Source organism: Myripristis murdjan, chromosome 22, assembly GCF_902150065.1.
Source record: "Myripristis murdjan chromosome 22, fMyrMur1.1, whole genome shotgun sequence".
NCBI lineage: Eukaryota > Metazoa > Chordata > Actinopteri > Holocentriformes > Holocentridae > Myripristis > Myripristis murdjan.
The window spans coordinates 9,824,718-9,845,206 of NC_044001.1; the positions used below are offsets into that span (position 1 = coordinate 9,824,718).

Below are 20,489 nucleotides of genomic sequence, written 5' to 3' on the forward strand. Positions count from 1 at the left end.
CAAACAGTACAGTACAAACCATTAAGTGATTTTTGTTTTGTATTCTATTTTAGTTGGGAGAGAGGTGAACCCAAATAAATGCATTGATCAGTGGAGCAAGCCACAAGCTTTATTTGTCAGTAATAAGGTTTGCATCATCGTGGGGGGAAAAAAAGATGTGTTTTATTTGGACGACATGTGGTTGCATTGGTTGAATATTCAGTTTTCAAGGGGATACAAATTAGTGAACAGATGATGAAGTGTGTGAGCTAATTATAAAGTAATGATGAACACTCCATGTGTCTTTTACACTCAGCTGTCATTTTACTGGGTAGACCTATGGCAATCCTATTGAGCTTCAACGTACCTAATCATTCTCCTCTAATTTGTCAGTTTGTGCATAATCTCATAGAAATAGGAAGTTTTTTTTAATCAGAGGAGCTGAGATTCACCTTTGTGCAAGCGGAATCCAGCTAATATGTTCGCATATGAATTAATTAATAAAACGGCTGTGAATTACTATTACGTGTGCACTAATCACATTAAGTCATGGTGACCTGATCATTTGTTATTGGTGAGCAACGGGAATTCATGATACATCATTAGCATTAGTTAAATATTACTTAAGCATGTGATTGGTAGCCTTATTATGAAGTTTAAGCGTATTCACCGTTTCGTGCCGTGTGTGCGCAGTTTTCCTGACAGCACGTGAAGTGCTCATGAGCACGGGCATCGTGGCGGGGGCGGGGCTATGCAAATGAGGAGCGGTGAACTGAAGAGATGCTTCCAGCTCCTGTGAACTGAGCGGGGCACTTGCTGTTTCACAGACACAGGACGAAGAAAGTGGACGACGCGCCAGTAAACAAAACAGACCACTTTCATTCGACCCAAAGCAGCGCAACATGGCTTCAAAGTGTCCCAAGTGTGACAAGACGGTGTATTTCGGTAAGTCCTGTCCGCTTTTTTGGTCCCTGGTTTGCAAAAATACTTGTAGCACATGATGGTGATCCCGCTCATTAGCAAAATGATACTCGTGATAGGGGATCAGCCTGGACCCTCCACAATTAATTGCACTTTCTTATTATTAATGCTGTTATATTCTACAGAGACTGTATGGTTAAACCCTTCATTTTGTTTTGCTTATACATGTTATGAAACAGTGCTTTTAGCTGTACTTTATGCACATATAGAGAAACTAAATATCACTTTTACTTCAGCATGTGTTACAAAATGTTCTCATGAAAGGAAATTAGACTTTTCAAAGATTTCCAGCCTCCATAACACATTTCAAATAAATTTAGTCTACATTTATTAATATGTTTTTGGCTAAAATCTATTCTAATATATCTTAAGCATATTGTAGTGTGTGAAATGTTTGTTCTTTGCAGTAATGGTGTCATTAATCATACTGAGACCCCAATGCTTTATGGAGCATTGGTGGGAAAAATGAGAAATTGCCCATTATTCCCAAAGGAATCCTTCCTATAAGAAGGATTCAAAGCATTCCTTAGATTAGGCATTTCTTCAGGGCAAGAGTTAGTCTGGCCAGTGCTTGGCAATGTAAATAATTGACAGAGACAAACTTTGGAAAAAGCAGAAGCCAGAGAGGGAATGGGGTCAGTGTAAACGTGGACTCATGTGAGCAAACATTTCCAAACATTTCAGTGAATTATCGTTTTAAAAAGCGGATAAAATCCATATGACCTCTGCGATGAAAAGCATCCCCCTGTCTGGGCTGCCTTCACAAGAGTTTCTAAATGATTTATCTTATTTTGAGACTGATCTGTGCCATATTTAATTTGTTGTGTTTGGTAAATATCCAAGCTTGGCAGTTGGCTTTGGAGGTTGCTGCTAGCCCTTGCCAAGAGTGCAGTAATGCCATATGCTGACATTGCCCACTCATAGAGGAGCATAGTAGCATCACGCTGTGTCAGTGGGAAGAAAACCGGCTTGTAAACAAAGATGCGAGGCAAAACACCCACTTGAGCAAAGAGCCTTGATTCACACGTAGCAACACCGAGCAAGATTACATGTTGTATTTACATTATTAAGGGTGCACACTGACATTTTTTTAACCCGTGAGGTGCAAGAAGTGCAAGAGCACAGCAAAGAAACGAGGGCTCAGTTTGTGAGGATAAACGCAATTGCCCACAGCTGCTCTGAGTCTGAATTTGCGCCCTTTTTAATTTTCTAGGTAGGATGAATTTATTTTCAGGGAGCATATGCCACCATTCTGTTGATCCCCGAGTAATCCGCCGATGTTTATGTTTTTGCTGTCTGCGTGTTACAAAAACAATTCGTTCCTCGGTGCTGAGCCTGCCTCCACTTAACAGCACGCAGAGCCGTCATGGGGTCAAAATCAATTTTGTGAGTGGATGGAAGTCCTCTTACATAACGGGGGTGGCAGTGAACATCACAGCTGCTGCTCATCCTGTGGGTCCCGCAAGTCACTGGACTGGAATAATATGCAGGCAAATAAGATTTATTTTCCTGAAATACAATCATGCACATCTGATTATTCTTTTTGCATTGTTGCCTTAATTCGCAGCAGCATGTCGGCGAGTTAGTCACAGCTCCTCTATGGTTTCTGTGCTTTTTTTTTTTTTTTTTTTTTTTTTTTTTTTTTATGTAACACACCAAGATTCTGCCTTGTGAAGTTATTTTTACCATGGTTGGGTTTGTTTTGTTGGGTGGAGTGCGCCTGGGGCTGAGTCGACTGTTGCGCAGCGGGACGATGATGATGATGCTGGATGGCTACTGGGAACAGTCAGCCAGCATGAGTGGAAATTAGCTGTGGACGTCACACTACGGAGGAGTGGAGAAAGTGAGCGAAGGGGTTTAATGGGTGTAATATTAAGGTTTCAGTAACAGGAGGGGAAGCTGTGGCTGTCAGAGCTATGATGAGGCGAGGGAGAGGTCAGGGAGGGAGAACCGTTTTGGCCGTCGCTGCCCACGTCCTGAAACATCACAATGATGTCAGTGAGGAATTTCAGATTTAGATTGCTGCTGTAGAATGAGCTCAGCAGCTCCTCCCATATACGTCCCTTTCTCAGCCACTTCACTCCCCCGAGACTGCGGAGGGAAGCAAGACATCCTGTGCTGGGCTGAAGTATGTAGAATGGATGAAAGTCAGGATACAGAAATGAATGAGGGTGCAATGTGGAGAAAAAAAAAAAAAAAAAAGAACACCCTGCTTTTGATCTACAGTGAGGACATGTGTTATTGATCAAGCAAATTGTCTTTTTCCTGTCTTTATAAGGATCTAAATATGCTCCCATTTTCTTGCGGAGGCAGAGTGGTACATGCTGTGCTATATAGAGCAGGGACTGGCCCACCCTGTAGTACATCCCACCTGGTCCTCCAGCTGGCGTTGCCCAATATTGGCAATAGCAGGCTCGGCGTTGAACTCCACCCCTCTCTCCCGCTCCAGAAAACGACATTTTCAAATTACTTTGGTGAGCCACTGTCTGGAATGGAAACTCTTTGGGTTTGAGGAAATGTTTTATTATTTTCCGTTTGTTACTTTATTGCACAGCTGTAGTCAGATGGCTTCAATTCGTTGCCACGCAAGGCAACTGCTGACGGTAGGATTGCACTTTTGTCCCTTTTCCTCGCAGCTGCTCTTCGTGCTCTTCCATCACTCACAAGTGTCTGCATCCTAAAGGGATGTTTTCGCTTGCAAGTCTCGCAGATTTATTTTCAGAAACCCAAATAAATAACGTTAAAAAAAGAAACCCTGGCTTGGCACTGGCATTATAATAGAATGCAAACATCTCTCAGGGGTTTTGGAGATATTACTTTTTCAGTTGTAGGGCGGCTGAACTCAGATTCCTGACATTCACTTTGTGGCTTCACATCTGTCAGTTCCAGTGGTGCAGATACTGGGAAACACACCAGGGACTATTGACTGACATGTGAGCAGGTCCCAGGCCCAGTGGGAGTACGTTGGTAGCATGAGAGAGATTGGATGCGGAGCACAACACAGCCTGGCTCACTAAATCTCCAGCTCCAGACCTGAATTTGGCTGAGCGGTCCAGCAACAACAGCAGTGTCTCTTGTGCATGACAAATGACACCAGTGGCTCTTTGTGCAGCTAAGTGAATAAACAAGAAACAAATGGGAACTAATGGTGTTTTCCTGTGAAGTCTCCCTCTTTCTCACTCTTTCTGTCTCTCTCCCCTTCTTCAATCCCTTGGCCATGCCTCAGGCCCTGGATTCCTCCTCCCCTGGATTTAAGCACAGGGAAAAGGGGGGGGAAATGGGAATGGGATGGCTTGCCTTTATTTAAACGGAGACTCTCAAAGTGCCTCATGCATTATAATGAGAAACGACATCTCTATTCACACAAGGCTCTTTCTGTCTGCGCACTCGTATGTCCTTTCACGGGGACAGAATACCTTCGTCCTCTCAAGCCCTCCCTGACGGTGCAGAGCAGCACATTATTTCGCACATACTTCTTTCATCCTCCTCTACCCAAACATCCACACAATAACACCCCCCCCCCTCCCACTGTCAATGCTAGAGTACCCTGTTTTCCACTTGGCTGCCCCATGGGCTGTGTGAATGTGCCTCGTCAGTTATGTAATGTCATTTCTTGAGTCGTTGCCTGCTGCTCTGTGCCCATTGCATAACCTGTGAGCCATTGTGAACGCAGTCAATGAGGGTCCTTTTTCTCTGCCTTTTTGAGGCACAAATATGATCCTCTAATGGAGGGGATGGCATTAAACCTGGTGCTGAACGATGGGCTGCCTCCCAACACAGGTGAAGCCATTCCACCTCGCTAGAGCCTGACCTCTTACATAACGGCAAGGAGCTGATTTATTTGTCTACAGCTCAAGCACATTCTACTTATTCACGCTGTGACTATGAAAGATTTTATTTCCTTTTCCTTTGATCTTTTACGTAATACCTCTGATCAGTTTAGAGAAGTTTAGAATACTGCATCCCTTTTGTTATAATACAGCCTTTAAAACTAGGAAAACACAACATTTATGATATATCACTATATTATGATATTCAAAATCGAGATATCTTGTCTCCTATCACATTATCAGTACAATATCAATGTAGAGGCCATCCCTACTTCAGTGTGTAGCGTTCTCAGTTGTTCGTTGTAGACAGGAACAGCTTCCTACTGGCATTCTGCAAGCCAGCAATGCAGTGCTGCCTGCTCTACTACATTCTATAGCTCTGTCACATGACGCCTACTGTAATACGCATCACATTAATCCAATTGTCATAGCCTAGATCTATAGGAGTGTTAGTGCTATTCCACTGACAGTGGTCTCCTCCCATGTAGAATGCATGGTCACTGCTTTGTAGGCTAGTCATGCAGGTCAGACCTATTTGAAGGCCCTTTAGCCAGGGACACAGTGTCCTGAGTGGTTAGAGATGAGATGCAGTGTGGGGCGAGCGGGCCCCGGGGTGAGGGAGGGGAGAGTGAGCCACTGAGGCAGGGACTGTGAAATGGTACTTCGCCTGCGGCTCCTCTGACCAGCACAGACAGGATGTGAGTTAACTACAGCTCATTTACGTCAGCCGGCAGGATTCACGAGGCCGGCCTCTTTATTCACGGAGGGAGGGAGAGAAAGGGGGAGACGGGCTGGAGAGGAAACCTCGCCTTTACTGAGGCGACAGACGACCTCCAGAGCTAAGATTTGCCGTGGGGTTGCATCAGCCACGGGGAGGGAGGGATCCAAGCACATGTGTCCCAGAGGTTCCTTTGGATCAGTCCCCCACCCTGCAGAGTAACTGTAAGCACTACAGGGAATTACACACACACACACGCACACACACACATGCCTCTGGACAAATCAATCCTCATGTTCAGCATGCCATTGTTGAGGTCAGTTGACTTTCAGTTCAGTCAAATCCAGCAGAGGATGGTTCTCAAAAGCCAGACACTCCCCATACGACTTTTGATCTTTTATATCTTACATCTGTCGAAGGCTGGAGCAATTAGTTAATTATTTGATTAGTCAGTTGACAGAAAACGAATCAGTTGTGGTTTTCATAACCAAATACGTTTTCATCACTTACCAAGTATAAATACCAAACATTTGCTGGCTGTTAGCTTCACAAATGCTGAGACTTGCTTGACTTTTTTCTGTTTTTTATCATTATAAAATGAAACTTTTTAGGTTTTTTCAGCTACTGACCAAGTAACCAATTTTGAGGCCTTATTTGGCTTGTGATAACTAGTGAAGGGCATGTGTCAATATAAGGTTTAATTGATTAATCAAAAAAATATCCAATAAATTAATCAGCAGTGACAGTAGCTGCAGCCTTACATCCATCTGTCAAGTACGGCTGGACAGTAATCGTGTATAATCATGTGTTTTACAATACACTTAGTCTATGAAATAAATTTGGCTCCCAAATCATCAGCACTAATAATGATAATCACAGTATGTATTGAAATAATCGGGATTACCATTTTAGCTAAAATTGCACAGCCCGTTCAGATCATGGTGAATAAAGACTGTCACGCAAATCCTAGTTACAGTTTACATTTTGGATTGAAGACAAAATGAACCCAGTGTACCTCATGCACCCATAAAATTTGAATACCAGTGTGTGTGCCTGACTGAATGGCCTTTGTCTTTAAGTCAAGGAAAAGGTCACATGTCCCTGAGCGTGTTTGTACTCCAGACAGCCGAATGGAGAGAGGATGCAGAGAAGGAAACGTAGGTGGCTTGTTTTTTCCTTCCTGCCACTAGCCCCGACTTGGAAGCAAGGTTTACCCTTCCTGTTTCTGTGTGTCGTCCACGTGTGGCCCCTGCTCTGACTTTGGGCCCCTAGGAGTCAGGAATAAAAAATAAATGGGACGAGGAGTTGTCACATCGCTGTGAGAAGGGAGGGGGGTCCCGTGTGGACTCAGCTGTCACCAATGGATGGAGGGGAAGAGAAGGGGGATGGGGAGAGGACAGTGTGTGTTTGTGTGTTTATGCGTGTGTTTTGGAGGCGGTTACAGTATGAGCAGATACGAGCAGATGAACAGATGGGGTCCACATTACCGAGGGCTGGAACACAACTGAAGCCAGCCAACTGTGATTTAGAAATGTCTACAATAACACTGTCAAATGGTTACGTCATGAACAAGTAGGCTCAAGCAGAATGCTGCCACAAATGTTTATCTTTCCTTCATAGCTTTAATTATATAGGCTAGGTGTTTGATGCTTTCTGTTTAAATTAGACTGACTTGATGTTGCCCTCGGCTGTGAGAAAATGACGTGAATTGTTGCAAGAATTATGAAAAGTGTGGCTTTTTCATACAGTTGGCCAACAAACAGAAACATTAGCCTGTTCAGTCCATGCCAGTTTTATCTGGAGGCCCAAGTCAATGGTGAGTAATGGTTATAGAGATTATCCCCCGCTGCATGGCAAGCAGCGGACATGGCATCGTCCTCTTTGTCAAACGCATTGAATTTCCCCCTATTGCACCCTGATCGAATTATTGAGTGAATCGAGACCACCCATATGAGATTTCAGAGCCTTGCCTCTGGCAGATAGTCCTGCCGCATTGCATGCTGGGGGTTCAGCTGTGTAAATGTTGTTTGGTACCTAGTGCTTATTTATCAGTCATGATTTTTCAGACTTTAGAGGTCAAATCTCTCCTGTCTAGGCTCTCTCCTCCGTTTTTTAGGCTTGGGGTGAAACTCGGTCCATTATGAGCGCTGGTGTTTGGGTGCAGCTGCCTGATACTGTGAATAATTAAGCTACTGTAATTAAGGCTTTTGGAGAAATGGGCCAATAATGTTCACCCATGTAGACCGCTTGCTGAAAGTACAATTTGTGTTTAATGCCTGGTAAATTACAGTGTGTTTTTCTAACATTTGCCCTGGGCCACTTCTTCGCTCTTTGGCTGCGGGTGCAGCATCTCTGCCTGAAGACACAGCATAATTGGATAATATGATCCCAAGTATAAGTGCGTCATATAATAGAGAAAATAATAAGTTGATGTGATTATAGTGTAGATTGATTCTGTTTGATGTGAGTCTATTATTGCTGGCAGAATGGAAGGTCCTATCTTTGAAGTATCACATGGGTAATCTCATATAATCCTTGGCATGTTTACAAAGAACCCATATTCACTGGTATTTAATGTTTAATTGTTGAATTTCCCTGTTCCATCAAAAGCCATATGACTCCAATTTCCCAGGGGGAGAGAAACCCAGGTACCATGAATGAGTTCTCTGAGAGAGGACACAACAGCTCTGTCACATGCAGACAGCTATTGCTTTGACTGTAAGTAACATTTATTGTTAGGAACAGGTATTATGGATATTATGTTATTGGATCATCCACAATAGCAGCTTTGTTCTACTTTGTCTTTGCACCTGCATTTTCCCAAATGAGGTTTTACCAAATGAGAAAACAAAACTTCGTCCATTCTGATTCCTTAATATGATCTGTAGCAAGTGTCTGGAGCAGGTCTCTATCCTCGCAGCCGATAAAATATGTCACGGCTTAATCGTGCTGTATCATAGAAAGCAGGATTTATAAAAGCCAAAAGTGTGAGAATTTTAAAGCTTTTTCCGTAAAGCAAAGCAAAAGCAAGCCATTAGTAAAGCGAAAGTAAGTCATTAAATAGTCATGCTTTGGGGTTTTGTATAATCGCATTTTTGCATGTTACATGATAATATGATTAGAGTAAGACATTGTGTCCTATCATCAGATCTTAACTCATCTATTGAATTGTGGGAACATGACAACTTAAACCAAGCACTTGTAAACACGGGGGTTAAATCAGGTTTTCCAAAGTAGGCAGCAGTCCGTGCCAGTGATATAAACCATATTGACGGTGGCATCAGAGGAGCCAGCGACAGACTGAAGAGCTTAGATCAGGAACTTATAAACGAAGCTAAGCGGCTTACAGTAGTGCAGGTATCATACGGCGTCGCGGTGACCTCTGACTGGTGGCTTTCATTAATGTCAGCGCCTGCAGTGCCAAGCGTTCTGCCATAGCATCATCTGTCAGTCACTACTGTGTGAAGAGTGGGAGGCATCAGTACTGTACAAGTACAGACAAGATAAAATAATGACAACTGTGTGAAAATCCTGTATCCCAGACACTCAAAACTTTTCTGGTCACGTGTATGGTATGCATTTTGCATCTGTAAGGAAAAAGAAATATTTTCTGCACCTTTGTGAAAATAATTCTTTCCTAATATGCAACAATTTACAGATTCTTCACGAAACTTGTTTTATTTTGAGTGAATTTGCAGTAATCATCCTAATGAGTTCCAGATTTCTTTAAGGAGGCCTACAGCAAAGACAGGAACTTGCAGCTCATTCAGTTCTATACAGTCGAAATGAATGCAATTTTTCAAGGCAATTGCGCTGTGTACATTAAACCACCAGGGAGTCCCTCACTGTGTGCTTTGGAGTCGGGCTAATTGTAGGTTAATGGCAGAGAGCGTAGATTGCCTAAAAGGATTTGGCACATCCTCATCGACACTGGCAGTGTTGGTGTGAATATCCGGAGAGCTCTGAGAGCTTGTTCATTTACACGAGTGTGCGCGTTTACCCTCGCATTGTTTCCATAACAAAACAGGAAGAAGTGGTGGCTTTTGATTAGCGGGTGAGGATGGAAGCGTCATTGGGGCGCACATGTTTTGTTTTGGGTTGACTTGAGAAATTTTAACCTCTGTCTGTCTATTGTCTTTTTCCCCACTGCTTTTTGGTGGTCCAGTCTTAGTTTTTGTGTGGGTATTGTGTGTGAGTTTGAAGGGAAGATGACCGTACGCCTATTGCGCAAACAGATATTTTCGAACAAATGCTTCCATTATGAGATCGAGTACCAACAAATGTGTCAACTCAAAGGTTTTCTGGTTTTATTTTTGCAGTGGGGGGTTTGTGAAGGATAATAAGGATTGGAGCTGTTGGGATAAACAGCTAGACCAGACGCAGAGTCCCTCCACCTCCTCACCACACTTTATAACAACACATAATACAGACAGACACCCCTGTGACAGGCCCTTCCTTCTTACAATAACAACTGCCCTTTTAAAACGAGGGGGGTGTTTAACAGTGGACTTTATTACTACACATGCACAGACACACTCATGCACTGAGAAATGAGGCCACGCTGTGTCTGTTCCCATTCATACGCTGTCTTTTCAACGCTGTCTAGAGGTGTGTCTGGGTGTCTGAGACAATCAAGGACACACGCACACACAGAAAACACACAATGATGTCACACTGGCAGGGATTTTGTGACACATTTCGTGCAGTCTCTTTTCAAAGGTGTCTAGAAATATACGGGTATCGTCAGATTTTTAAGAGGTAATAAATCACGGACATGCACGCTCAGTCAGGACAGACTGGTTGAGCCGCTGCTGGTTTCATTCGTACTTCCTTCAACGCCATCTGAAGATGTTGAAAGATTTGCAGCCATCCTGTCAGGAACCGAAACCTGATATTTACACATGAGATTTTTGATACACAGTCATCACAAATGAGGGTATGATGATCAAGCAGGTAGAGCCAAATAATAGTACTGCTAGAAATGCTGCTATAAATTCAGAAAATAATAATAATTACCTTCTGATAAGTTCACACACGTTACTGATCCCGTTCATACCTTTCCTTTGAACACTGTAGAGTTGTGTGAAGGTCATGTTGTTATCCTCTCATTTAAGAGGAAGTAATTGATTTACGGTGTGATTTATTATAGGCTTTTGACTCCAAAAAAAAAAAAAAACAGTATATTTAAGGATGATTTAGTACCTCCGACAGTCTCCTCAGTTCAAGTCAGCATTCCTGTGCTATGTTGTCTTGATGGGAGGTCCCCCCCCCCCCCCCCCCCCCTCCCCCCCCCCCCCCCCCCTCCAGGGCCCTGTTGTTGACTGTTTGTCTCGGTGTAATTGCCAGTGAAAACTGACAGAGAAACTGATTGGAGGGTAAACGGAAACCTCTGCAGGGAGTCGTTGTTTTCTTCTAAAGAAAACCTCTGCCGGTGTGGAGGAAAGGGAGAACAGAAGGAATTAAGGGATTGTGTATGTCTGGGTGTGTATATGTACGTGCATGCATGTGTGTGTGTATGTTTTTTTTTCGGTGAGGGTGTAGGAAACAGTCTGTTGTGCCCCACCGTGATAAGAGAAGGTGTTTCCTCTGCTGCCTGCATGACTCCACAGGGCCCATTGTGTCGTGGCAGCAGCGATTTATAATTGGAAAGCATATTATTAGGGTCCCTTGCTTGTCTGGGGAGGCGGTCAGTCTGAGAGAAAAGAGGGAAAGGGGACGGAAACAGGGTTGGGGGTCGTCGGCAGCAGGATGGGTATAGACAGGAGGGGGGTGGGGGGGCTTACACAAAGAGATCTGGGTAAGCTGTGGGCACCCCGCTCCCCACCCCCTGCTGTTCCAGCTGGACTGGGATTCATGTCACTGTCTGTCCCGCGATGACATCATCTCAGCATCCTGTGTGGTTCACAGGCATTCCCAGTATCCCCGCCCCCCGCCTCCCATCTCCTCAGTGAAACCCCGCATTGGCACGAGGGCAGCATTTTCACCAGGATTCAATGGGGCACAGTGGCACAGAAATACAGGCTGATCGTTATTCAGGAGGGTGAAGCAATGAAACGTAATTCCCTTCTGCACTGGGAGATTGAACGGCACATTATAAGACACACAAAGGCTGACACAATTGGCGGAAAAAAACAAGAGCTATTGTTTAAAGTAATGTATGTAAACGCTGCTTTATGTGATTGTTTTCACTCAGTGGGCTCTTTCTCTCTTGTTTTTCTTTCATGTGCAGCTGAAAAAGTATCATCACTGGGGAAGGACTGGCACAAGCTATGCCTCAAGTGTGACCGCTGCAACAAGCTTCTGAATGCCGGAGGCCATGCTGAGGTCAGTCAAACATCTGGAGAGACAGAGGAGCAATGTAGGTTCCCAGTGGGTTACAGCAAAAGAAACAGAACAAGTGGAAAAAAATAAACAAAGAGATTGTATTTTTTATAAGTCACAATCACAAAACAGGTTTGGTAAGGCAGCTATTAAGTTGCAACATGTTCCTCGTATGGTGCTCTTGTGACATTATAGTGTCTATTTCTTGCTTTGAAACCCTTGTGACTTACAGCACCTTGTTAGTAAAACACCACCAGTACAGGCCAAGTCATGCCTCTGCTCAGAATCAACACAGAGCCTATGCCGTTGTCAGCATTCATACTTGTGCACTGGTTTCATCACAGTTGGCAGTCGGGTTTCTATGCCACTGTGTTTAGTTTTTCCGACAGTAAAAGAAGTTTCTTGGTCCACTTCAAACAGCTGAAACTGAACGGATCATGTTACAGTTAATGCAGCTAATAAATGCAGTATAACAGTTGCTTTCACTCAAGATTATGCTTTGTAATGTTGTGAAGAAGAGTCGTACAGTTCTACATATTTGCAAACCTCCTCAGTTAATATCCCCTTGAGTTGGTCCATGGTTCCCTCAACTGGCTGGTGAAGGAGGAGCAGACGAAGAAGAAAAAGCAGCCGGAAATGTGATGCTCCCCAGCTGATCCAATCACAGTTGTTGCAGCAGTGTCCCTGACTGTTGAAGCAACATGCATGCAACGCCCAAATCAGAAACTGGTCTTTTTTGCTTTCCCACTTCCACAAGGAGGTCAGTTAGTGAGCAGCAGCCTCTAACCTGGTAGGGATCCAGTGTTTTGCTCAAGGGCACTTCAGCAGAGGTGGAAGGACAGTTTCCCTATTCAACACACCACTCTGCTGTACGGTGAAATACTGCAGAGAGAAAAAAAGAGGACCTGAAGTTCACATGCATGGGATGTGGGCTGGGATTAGGATTGGGTGATACGGACTCAGTCTGTGTAGCTCACAGTGTGGAGTGTGTCACTCACACTGCCTGGGTCAGAGTTCAACTCACACTGGGCCCCCCCGTGCTAAATATGTATGCACCCATACTGTGAACACTTTGGATAAGTGTCCCCTAAATGGTTTATATTACATTCTTTTGAATTGCTTTTATGGACTACGGCTTTTCTCCGTTGTCAACCTGTGTCATGTACAGAAGTCTTGTTTTTCTTAATAAAATGAAACAGTACAGTAGTGTTGGTCACATGGGTTTAAAAGCCATAGGTTGTGTGCAGTACATAGACCGAAATCTAACAGGAGAACCCAGTGCTGCCTGGTTACATATTGATTTATTGACAGCATTTGTCTTTATAGTACATCCTTCATGAATCACACAAACCAGGGCTTTTGAGGACTTACAATGGCCTGACTCCTGTTGATTATGGGCAAGTACTGTATTGTAATGTAAGTGCATAACAATATTGTTTAAGTACTCAATATACAATAGTCATGATGTAGCTGCAAATCACATCATAACATAGCATTGCAATGGAGGAGGGTCATGGCACAGTCGGTGTTATCTTTACTTTCCATCGTCAGAGACATGACTTTTCATTTCCTATACATTTCTCATAGGAAACGACTGTGCATGCCTTTCCTCTGCTTTGCTGTGTTCCTGGTTGCATCTGTGAATTTGGGTGGCCCCAGTGGAAATTGAGCCCTCTTAGCACCACAGGATGAGTTGGTCTCAGAGCGTTTTTCCTCCGTTACATAATCAGACTGCAGTATCACATCTCGACATAATTTTCCCGATTGTGGTCTATGTGCAAACGCTGCTCAGCGTCTGCTGCCCTCACCCCCCGGGATTCGCCTTGCTATCTCTTTCTTCTTTCATGACCCAGCCAGCGATTCAATTTTCACCCTCCCGGTACATGAGTACATCATTTTCTCTGATCATGTTGGTGTGAGACAGTCACTGCTCCTCTCTCTGCACAGGAAGGATGTGACCTCAACCTCTGTGCACACAAAAGCAATTTTCCTGCCGACCTCAAGGGAAGCCGTCCTGTCGTTTAATCTCTATATGATTACAGTAATGTCGATTCTACGCCAGCCTCCCTGTATTTTGCATCTCTCTGTCTCTCTGTCTCTCTCTCTCTCCCCCTCCATCCTCTCTCTTCATGGAAAGCATCCAAATCCCGCCCAAGGCTGCAGCGCCATGGCAAGAGCCTGGCTTTAGTAGGAAAAATTCGATGCCCGATCATTGTCATGGAAACAGAAGGAGGCTGGTAGATATTGAATTTAAAAACAAAGGAATGGAAAGGGATTGTGGGATCGGGGAGGGTGTTTGATGTTATCCTGGGCCTGGTATGCAAAAGGGTTAGGGACCTCAGAGAAATACAGAATGTTTCTTTAAAGGAGGGGGTTGTCATGGATGGAGGGTTAGGGCCAAAGGAGGACAGCAGCTCCCTCAGGCTGATGGCAGATGGCCAAGCATCCAAAGACAAGGTCATTAGTCTCCACTGTCCACCCTGCAAGATCATGACTGTATTAATCCACCTCAGTCTATTCTCTCATACAAGAGCCAGACCTAGCAGGAAAATGAGTTTAGGATCTGGGCGTGGAGTTTAAAGGACCATTATTGGTAATTTCTCTGTGTTTAACAAACTATATATGCTTCGGGAGATCTTACCTTACGCACCAGCTTCTCCCCAAACACAGGTGTACACCCACTCAAACTAGCCCGCATTTACTTGAACTCATATTACTCGGTTAATGTTTTGCATAATATTTGAAATTGCTTGTTCTCTTCCCCAGTCCATAAGTCCCGTGCTGGCATGTTTCCCTTTGGCCAACAGGTCTCTTCCTGGCTCTGATTGGGCATGCTGTGTAGGCTGGCCACGATGTAGGACCAAATCTCCTCAAAAGAACTGAACTGAACTGAAATCCATCTAATGAATGAATAATAAGGCCTATAGTAAAGGGATACAATAATTTTAGCTGAAGTAAATTCGCTTCAGTTTTGCACAGCCATGATTTAGCCAAGTGTTTTTTACTCCTTTTCAGCATAAATGACTGTAAACCTGTGTGTGGAGAGGATATGGTGCATGAGGTAAAATCTTCCAAAGCATGTATTGTTTACACCTACACTGCAAAAATCTTAGTCTTAAATCACATTCTGTGTTAAATCTGAAAAAAATCAACCAGCAGGATGAGATAATCCCACTTGTTTCCAATGCTAATCCACTTGTTTCCAGAATTTTCTAGAATCAAGTGTCATTTTCCAGATACTAATGGGCTCATTTGTTCTTCCTCGTTTTAAGAGAAACCAGATTTAAACACTGAATCTGAGACTAAATGACTTGTCGAAAAGGAGATTTTCTGCAGTGTATGTACACGGGGTAAATTACCCATAATAGTATGACGTCAAAATTATACCGGTATGGTCCTTTAAGAGTAGGATGGGAGAAGGCTGGAAAGAAAGGAGGAAAAGATGGATGGGAGAAGGCAGGCTCGGATGTCAGGATGTGGGAAGTGAATGGCTGAGAAGTGAGGGGGCTGTGCTGGTATGGATAAACCATCTTTAGGATCCTCTTGCGCCCTGATATAAAATCAGAACCAGAGCTGCCGTGATACTGCACAGTATTTTGCACCAGACCAAGACCAAGCCAGTTTAGTGCACAATGGAGCCCTCTGTGTCCGTCTGTCCTGTCCTGAGAAAGCCGTCAGTGCTTAGTCACCGTCTATCACTGGTGCTCAGATCTTCCCAGAACTCATAAATGTCAACCAGGATGAATGCAACGTGTGTGTGTGTGCGTGTGTGTGTGAGTGGCTACCTCAACAGTAGCCGATCCTGTCATGGCTAATGCATTATTGAGGGTGAGAGAACAGGCCTTTTTCTTCCTCATCGTCTTCTGTGGAAAAAGGAGCTCCTGAGGCTGTGAAGATGCCACGTGTTGCAAGGGCTGCAAGGGATTGTGGGTAATATTTCCCTTCAGCTTCATTCCAGTGTTTTTTTTTTTTTTTTTTTGTGGCCACCCAAGGATTGGCACTTTGCCTGTTGCATCAGTGCCATCCGCTGCCTCCTTGTTCTCAACTATGGGCATTGGGCTCTGGACCAGTGACCACTCTGGCCCTCAGCCCTGATGCCCTCAGGAAGCTGACCACTATGCTCTTATATGACCACTGCCTTCCCAGATTGCATCAGCAGCAGGCCATCCGTGTGTGACATTGGGCTCTGTGTCCCAGAAATGGAAGACACGCACGTAGAGACACATACTTCGCACTGAAGTGAGGCGCTGGGTACATCAACAGAGTCCTGTCTCCTGGATACCGCTGGTGTGATTATTATGTGTTGAGTGAACTTGTGACAATGACATCAGGCAAGGTTGCAAGAGAGGCCAGGACTCCCTTTTTAGAAGCATTCACTTTTCTCCTCCTCTGCCAATCTCTTTTGCAGCCACATAAAAATAAAAGGCAAAATATGAGATAACGAAATGCATAATGATGTGAGATAATTTGATTCCTCAGGCGTGTTCTGGTTGTCACTGGGAAATTACTCTAGCTGTGTGATCTTTCTCTCTCTCTCTCTCTCTCTCTCTTTTTTTTTTAATCTTCATGTCTATTGATTCACTTTGTTAAATCTGTGTCATGGTGTTTTTCTCTCTCCCACAGCATGATGGAAGGCCCTACTGCCACAAACCATGCTATGCTGCCCTCTTTGGGCCAAAAGGTGCAGTACATTTGATGTAATTCAGAGCAAACTGCTTAACATATCTAGTTGTTAAAAAAAAAAAAAGCTGCTTTGTTATGCTTAACAAAGCTGACTATTTGCACATCAGCAAAATTAGATGGAATATTTTGTTTCTGACTCCAGAGAATCCAATATAACAGAAAGGAAATCAAGTCAGTTTGTCATTTTGTTTGATTATAATGACTTACTCTTCTGTATCCCATAAAATACAGGTGTAAACATTGGCGGAGCCGGCTCTTACGTGTATGACACTCCAGTCAACAACAACCCTTCACCCACTACTGTGGATTCAGCCCCTAAACCCGAGGAGAAGCGAGTCTATGCACCCAAGGGACCAGCAAAAGGTAAATTGCAACTGTGTGTATGTGTGGTGTGCAAATATGCAGGTTATGTATATCATGCATATATAAGCAAGTGTCGGTGTGAGAAAGCTGCTCGTTTGGGAAGTTTGTCCCACGAGATTTAGATTTTTTGAAGTTGTTGGATGGAAGGGAAGAAGCCCTCTGCTGCTGACTCAGTGATAAGGGCCTCCATGCAGAAGGACTCCTGGGATTTTCTCAGGCTTGACAGACAGGAACTTCCTGCAGCGGTCAGCCAGAGGACATACACCCTGTCAGCATTTGTATCTTAAAGGGAACCGGGACCAAAATCAGCTTAGCTAATGTTTATGGTCATTTTATCTTTTTGATTGTGCAGTTTTCAATTGACAGCAGTCTCTAGACACTTAGTTTATCAAGTCAGACAGTTCATCCGTGTAAGAAGAATTGCATCTTTGGATTCGTGCACCACCTACTGTTCTCAGTACGGCTCATGTATGCTGAACTTACATTGGCTCCAGTGGGAGGGAGCCAGAGTGAATTATGGGAGCTGTAGGACTGACAATGAAACCATTATTTGGCTTGGCAGACCAGCCTCTTCAGTCAGCTTTTGTCAACAATTCCATTTTGAAACATAAAATCTGTTTATTGTCCAGCTTGATTTTTATTTCTTTGTTTTACTAACACATTGAATTTAGTGTCTAACTGAAAAGATTAATGGTCCTTTAATGAGCCCTTTCCCTTGTCGCCATGCAGTGCCTAATGCTTTTCCAATACTGTAATGTGTTTGTAATGTGCTGGCAGCTGGCAGCATCACCACTTTTTCCGGAGAGGCCAACCTGTGTCCCAGATGCAACAAGAAGGTCTACTTTGGTAAGTAGTTCAACTCATTTCCAAGAAACAGTGAGGAAAAAGGGTTGGGATAAGCAGTGGGAACTTCCAGAGTGGATGCCATTATGTCTTGTGTGTGTGTGTGTCACGCAGCTGAGAAGGTGACGTCACTGGGGAAAGACTGGCATCGACCCTGCCTGCGCTGTGAGAGGTGCAGCAAGACCCTGGCAGCTGGCAGCCACGCGGAGGTGAGAGAAAGAGGGATTCAGGAGAAAGAAAGAAGAAAGGAAGACAAATAAAAACAAAAGTGCAAAAATAAAATAGGCAGGAAAAAGAGAAAAAAAAGGCAAAAAAATAAACAGAAAGAAACAGAAGCACATTAAAAAAGAAATACATACAAAATGAGAGAATATCCCATTTTTCTGTTAATGCATTGTCTTGTTTCATTACAGCATGACGGCCAGCCTTACTGCCACAAGCCCTGCTACGCTGTCCTCTTTGGGCCCAAAGGTAACCGCTAGGGGGGGCTATCAGCACACCAAATATCAGCCACACTTGAAACAGAATGTTGTGTATGTCCGAGCACTTGATCCATGCTGCGCACGTTGCAGAGCTTGCACAAAAGAAGTATTACCGAAGAGAGATTTCACCACACTGTAGCACTGTCTTTAGCACAGCAACTTGGATAGCCACTCAGGAAACTGTTTTGCAACCTGTCACGCATGCTCACACTTTACCTTCTTTTGCCCTCTCTTTCAACCTGTGACACCCACTTACTTGCCTGTGGTTTTTCCAGGGGTGAACACTGGTGGTGTGGGAAGCTACATCTATGAGAAGGAGCCCAGTGCAGTGACCCAGCCCTGAACCTCTGTCTCCCCAGCCTCATCCCTCTCTACACAACACTTACCATCAACCACAGTATTATTTGTAGCCCTTTTCTCTGCCCCTGCATAATCAGACCTGAGAAAACCAGCCCCCTACCCTGGATCCTCTCCTGATTCTCTGCCGTTCTCCTCCATTCTGACCTTTTCCTACCAGTGTCAGACCAGATTCACCACTATGGGGAATGATTAATTTATTGGAGATGCTGCCTAGGCATGTGCTACATACTGTACTCGCTCCAGGAGAGCACTAGACAACACTATAGATCACTACAGAATTACACTAAAGCATTGTACTGCATGCAGTACTAGCAGCCCCACGTGATTGCTGTGCACCACAATGTGGAAGTCTTTCACTAAAATGGTTTTGCAATTTTTAACAATTTTATATATGTACATGTACACATGACAAGACATTCAAATAAAATATTAGCCTCTTAAACGTTGATTTTGCAACCCTGTAACAGTGGAATTGTGAGGAGAGTTTTTAGAGGAGGCAAATAAACTATTCAGATGGAAAATGGTCCCCAGGTTTGGAGGCTCAGATGCATTGTGGGTGTAGGTGCAGTGCGTTTTACGGCGATGTCACAGAGGAATTTCACCTTGGAGGCTGCTGTACACACAGGTGGTGCTCAGCAGCGCATTGCCAATAAATCAGGCGGATTTTCTCTCTTTCTTCTGCACCACATTTACAGTTTGGCTGTGTGATAGCATTCCTGATCAAGATGAATTCAATTTAAGAAATGTGAAAAGTATTCTCTAAAGATTGTTCCTCGTAGGGCAGTGGATCCCTGAGGTTTCTGTTACATCGGGAACAAGCAGCGTACACTCTTAAAATATTCTGTTCTCCACACTTCCATCAGTCTATCTTGATATAACATACTTTTTTTACTTTTCTGAATATATTAAACCCATAGAGTTAGTATCTGTGGGTGGCAACAAAGTTATATTGATAGATAACACAGTGGTGTGTCGGCCCAAAGGTTATACACAGATGTGTTTGAAGTGATACATTCTTAGAGGCAGGACGTGGGTGAAATATTGGCAAGAGGGGGCTGTGATAAATGGGTTTTACTTCTTGCTTGGGGACAGGGTGTATTTATTGCTTTATTAATTCAAGTCCTTTTTAAATTTCATTAGCTAATGTACTACTACCCCTATGGGACATGAAGGAGGCGAAAAGAGGCAACATAAGCTGTATAATTCTCTTAAGATCAAGAATTTTTTTATTATTATTTTCTTGTCAATAACCCTGCTGTTTTTTTCCTTGAAATAATGCATTATTTGAAGTATTATACTTTTTTTGCCACTAGCTTCTCGTTAGCTTATAGAAACAAACCAGACACTGCAGACAAGTCATTCTGTAAGAATGTGCATTCTAGTATTGTATGACTGTTACTGTGCTGATGATTATTATTATTATGTGTTGTCATGTATTCTAAATGGTAGGGCTTTAGACACTGCAGGGCTCACTGTTTGTAGAAAGAAACGCTGCACTTCAGCCCTGCTGCATCCGTCTTTTTAATCCCTTGAATAAATATTTCAGAAATTGTTCATCTGTGTTACTATGATTATTCATTGATCGATTCTGAACTCTGTTTTCTGTCCATGACTTGCAATAAACAAACACTACATGATGGAGTGTTTTTTATTTTTTTTCTCTGTGGTATGTGGTATGTATACCCTAACCCTCAGCAAAATGAGGAGTGGTTTCTTTTTCATAGTTTAGTTGATTAGAAATTATTACAATACAGGAGAAATGTTTGAGTAATTGTTTTAACACTGTTTTAATCATCCCACCTTGAATCTATCGGTGTAGAAGTGTGACATTAAGACAATTCCTAACACAAACCAAAATATCTTTTCATATCCATAAGTTTGAAAACCCCTGGTCTATGGTATATACTCAGTACCATAATAAAGATAATT

The 20,489-nt window shown here is 43.5% G+C and overlaps 1 protein-coding gene across 1 annotated transcript; it reads left to right on the forward strand.

Annotated features, from left to right (window-relative positions):
- Nucleotides 1-753: 753 nt before the first annotated feature.
- crip2 (cysteine-rich protein 2) lies at nt 754-20,201 on the forward strand. The gene is made up of 8 exons (XM_030044620.1): nt 754-924; nt 11,738-11,832; nt 16,453-16,510; nt 16,744-16,875; nt 17,653-17,721; nt 17,833-17,927; nt 18,132-18,189; nt 18,476-20,201. Exons 1-8 carry the CDS (start codon nt 882-884, stop codon nt 18,541-18,543), a joined length of 618 nt encoding a protein of 205 aa, XP_029900480.1. The 5' UTR covers nt 754-881; the 3' UTR covers nt 18,544-20,201.
- The last annotated feature ends 288 nt before the right edge of the window (nt 20,202-20,489 follow it).

Coding starts and splice junctions, on each gene's coding strand:
- crip2 (XM_030044620.1), top strand. CDS start 882: ATGGCTTCAAAGTGTCCCAAGTGTGACAAGACGGTGTATTTCG. Junction 11,833..16,452: donor ATGCCGGAGGCCATGCTGAG/GTCAGTCAAACA, acceptor TCTCTCCCACAG/CATGATGGAAGGCCCTACTG. Junction 17,928..18,131: donor CAGCTGGCAGCCACGCGGAG/GTGAGAGAAAGA, acceptor GTTTCATTACAG/CATGACGGCCAGCCTTACTG.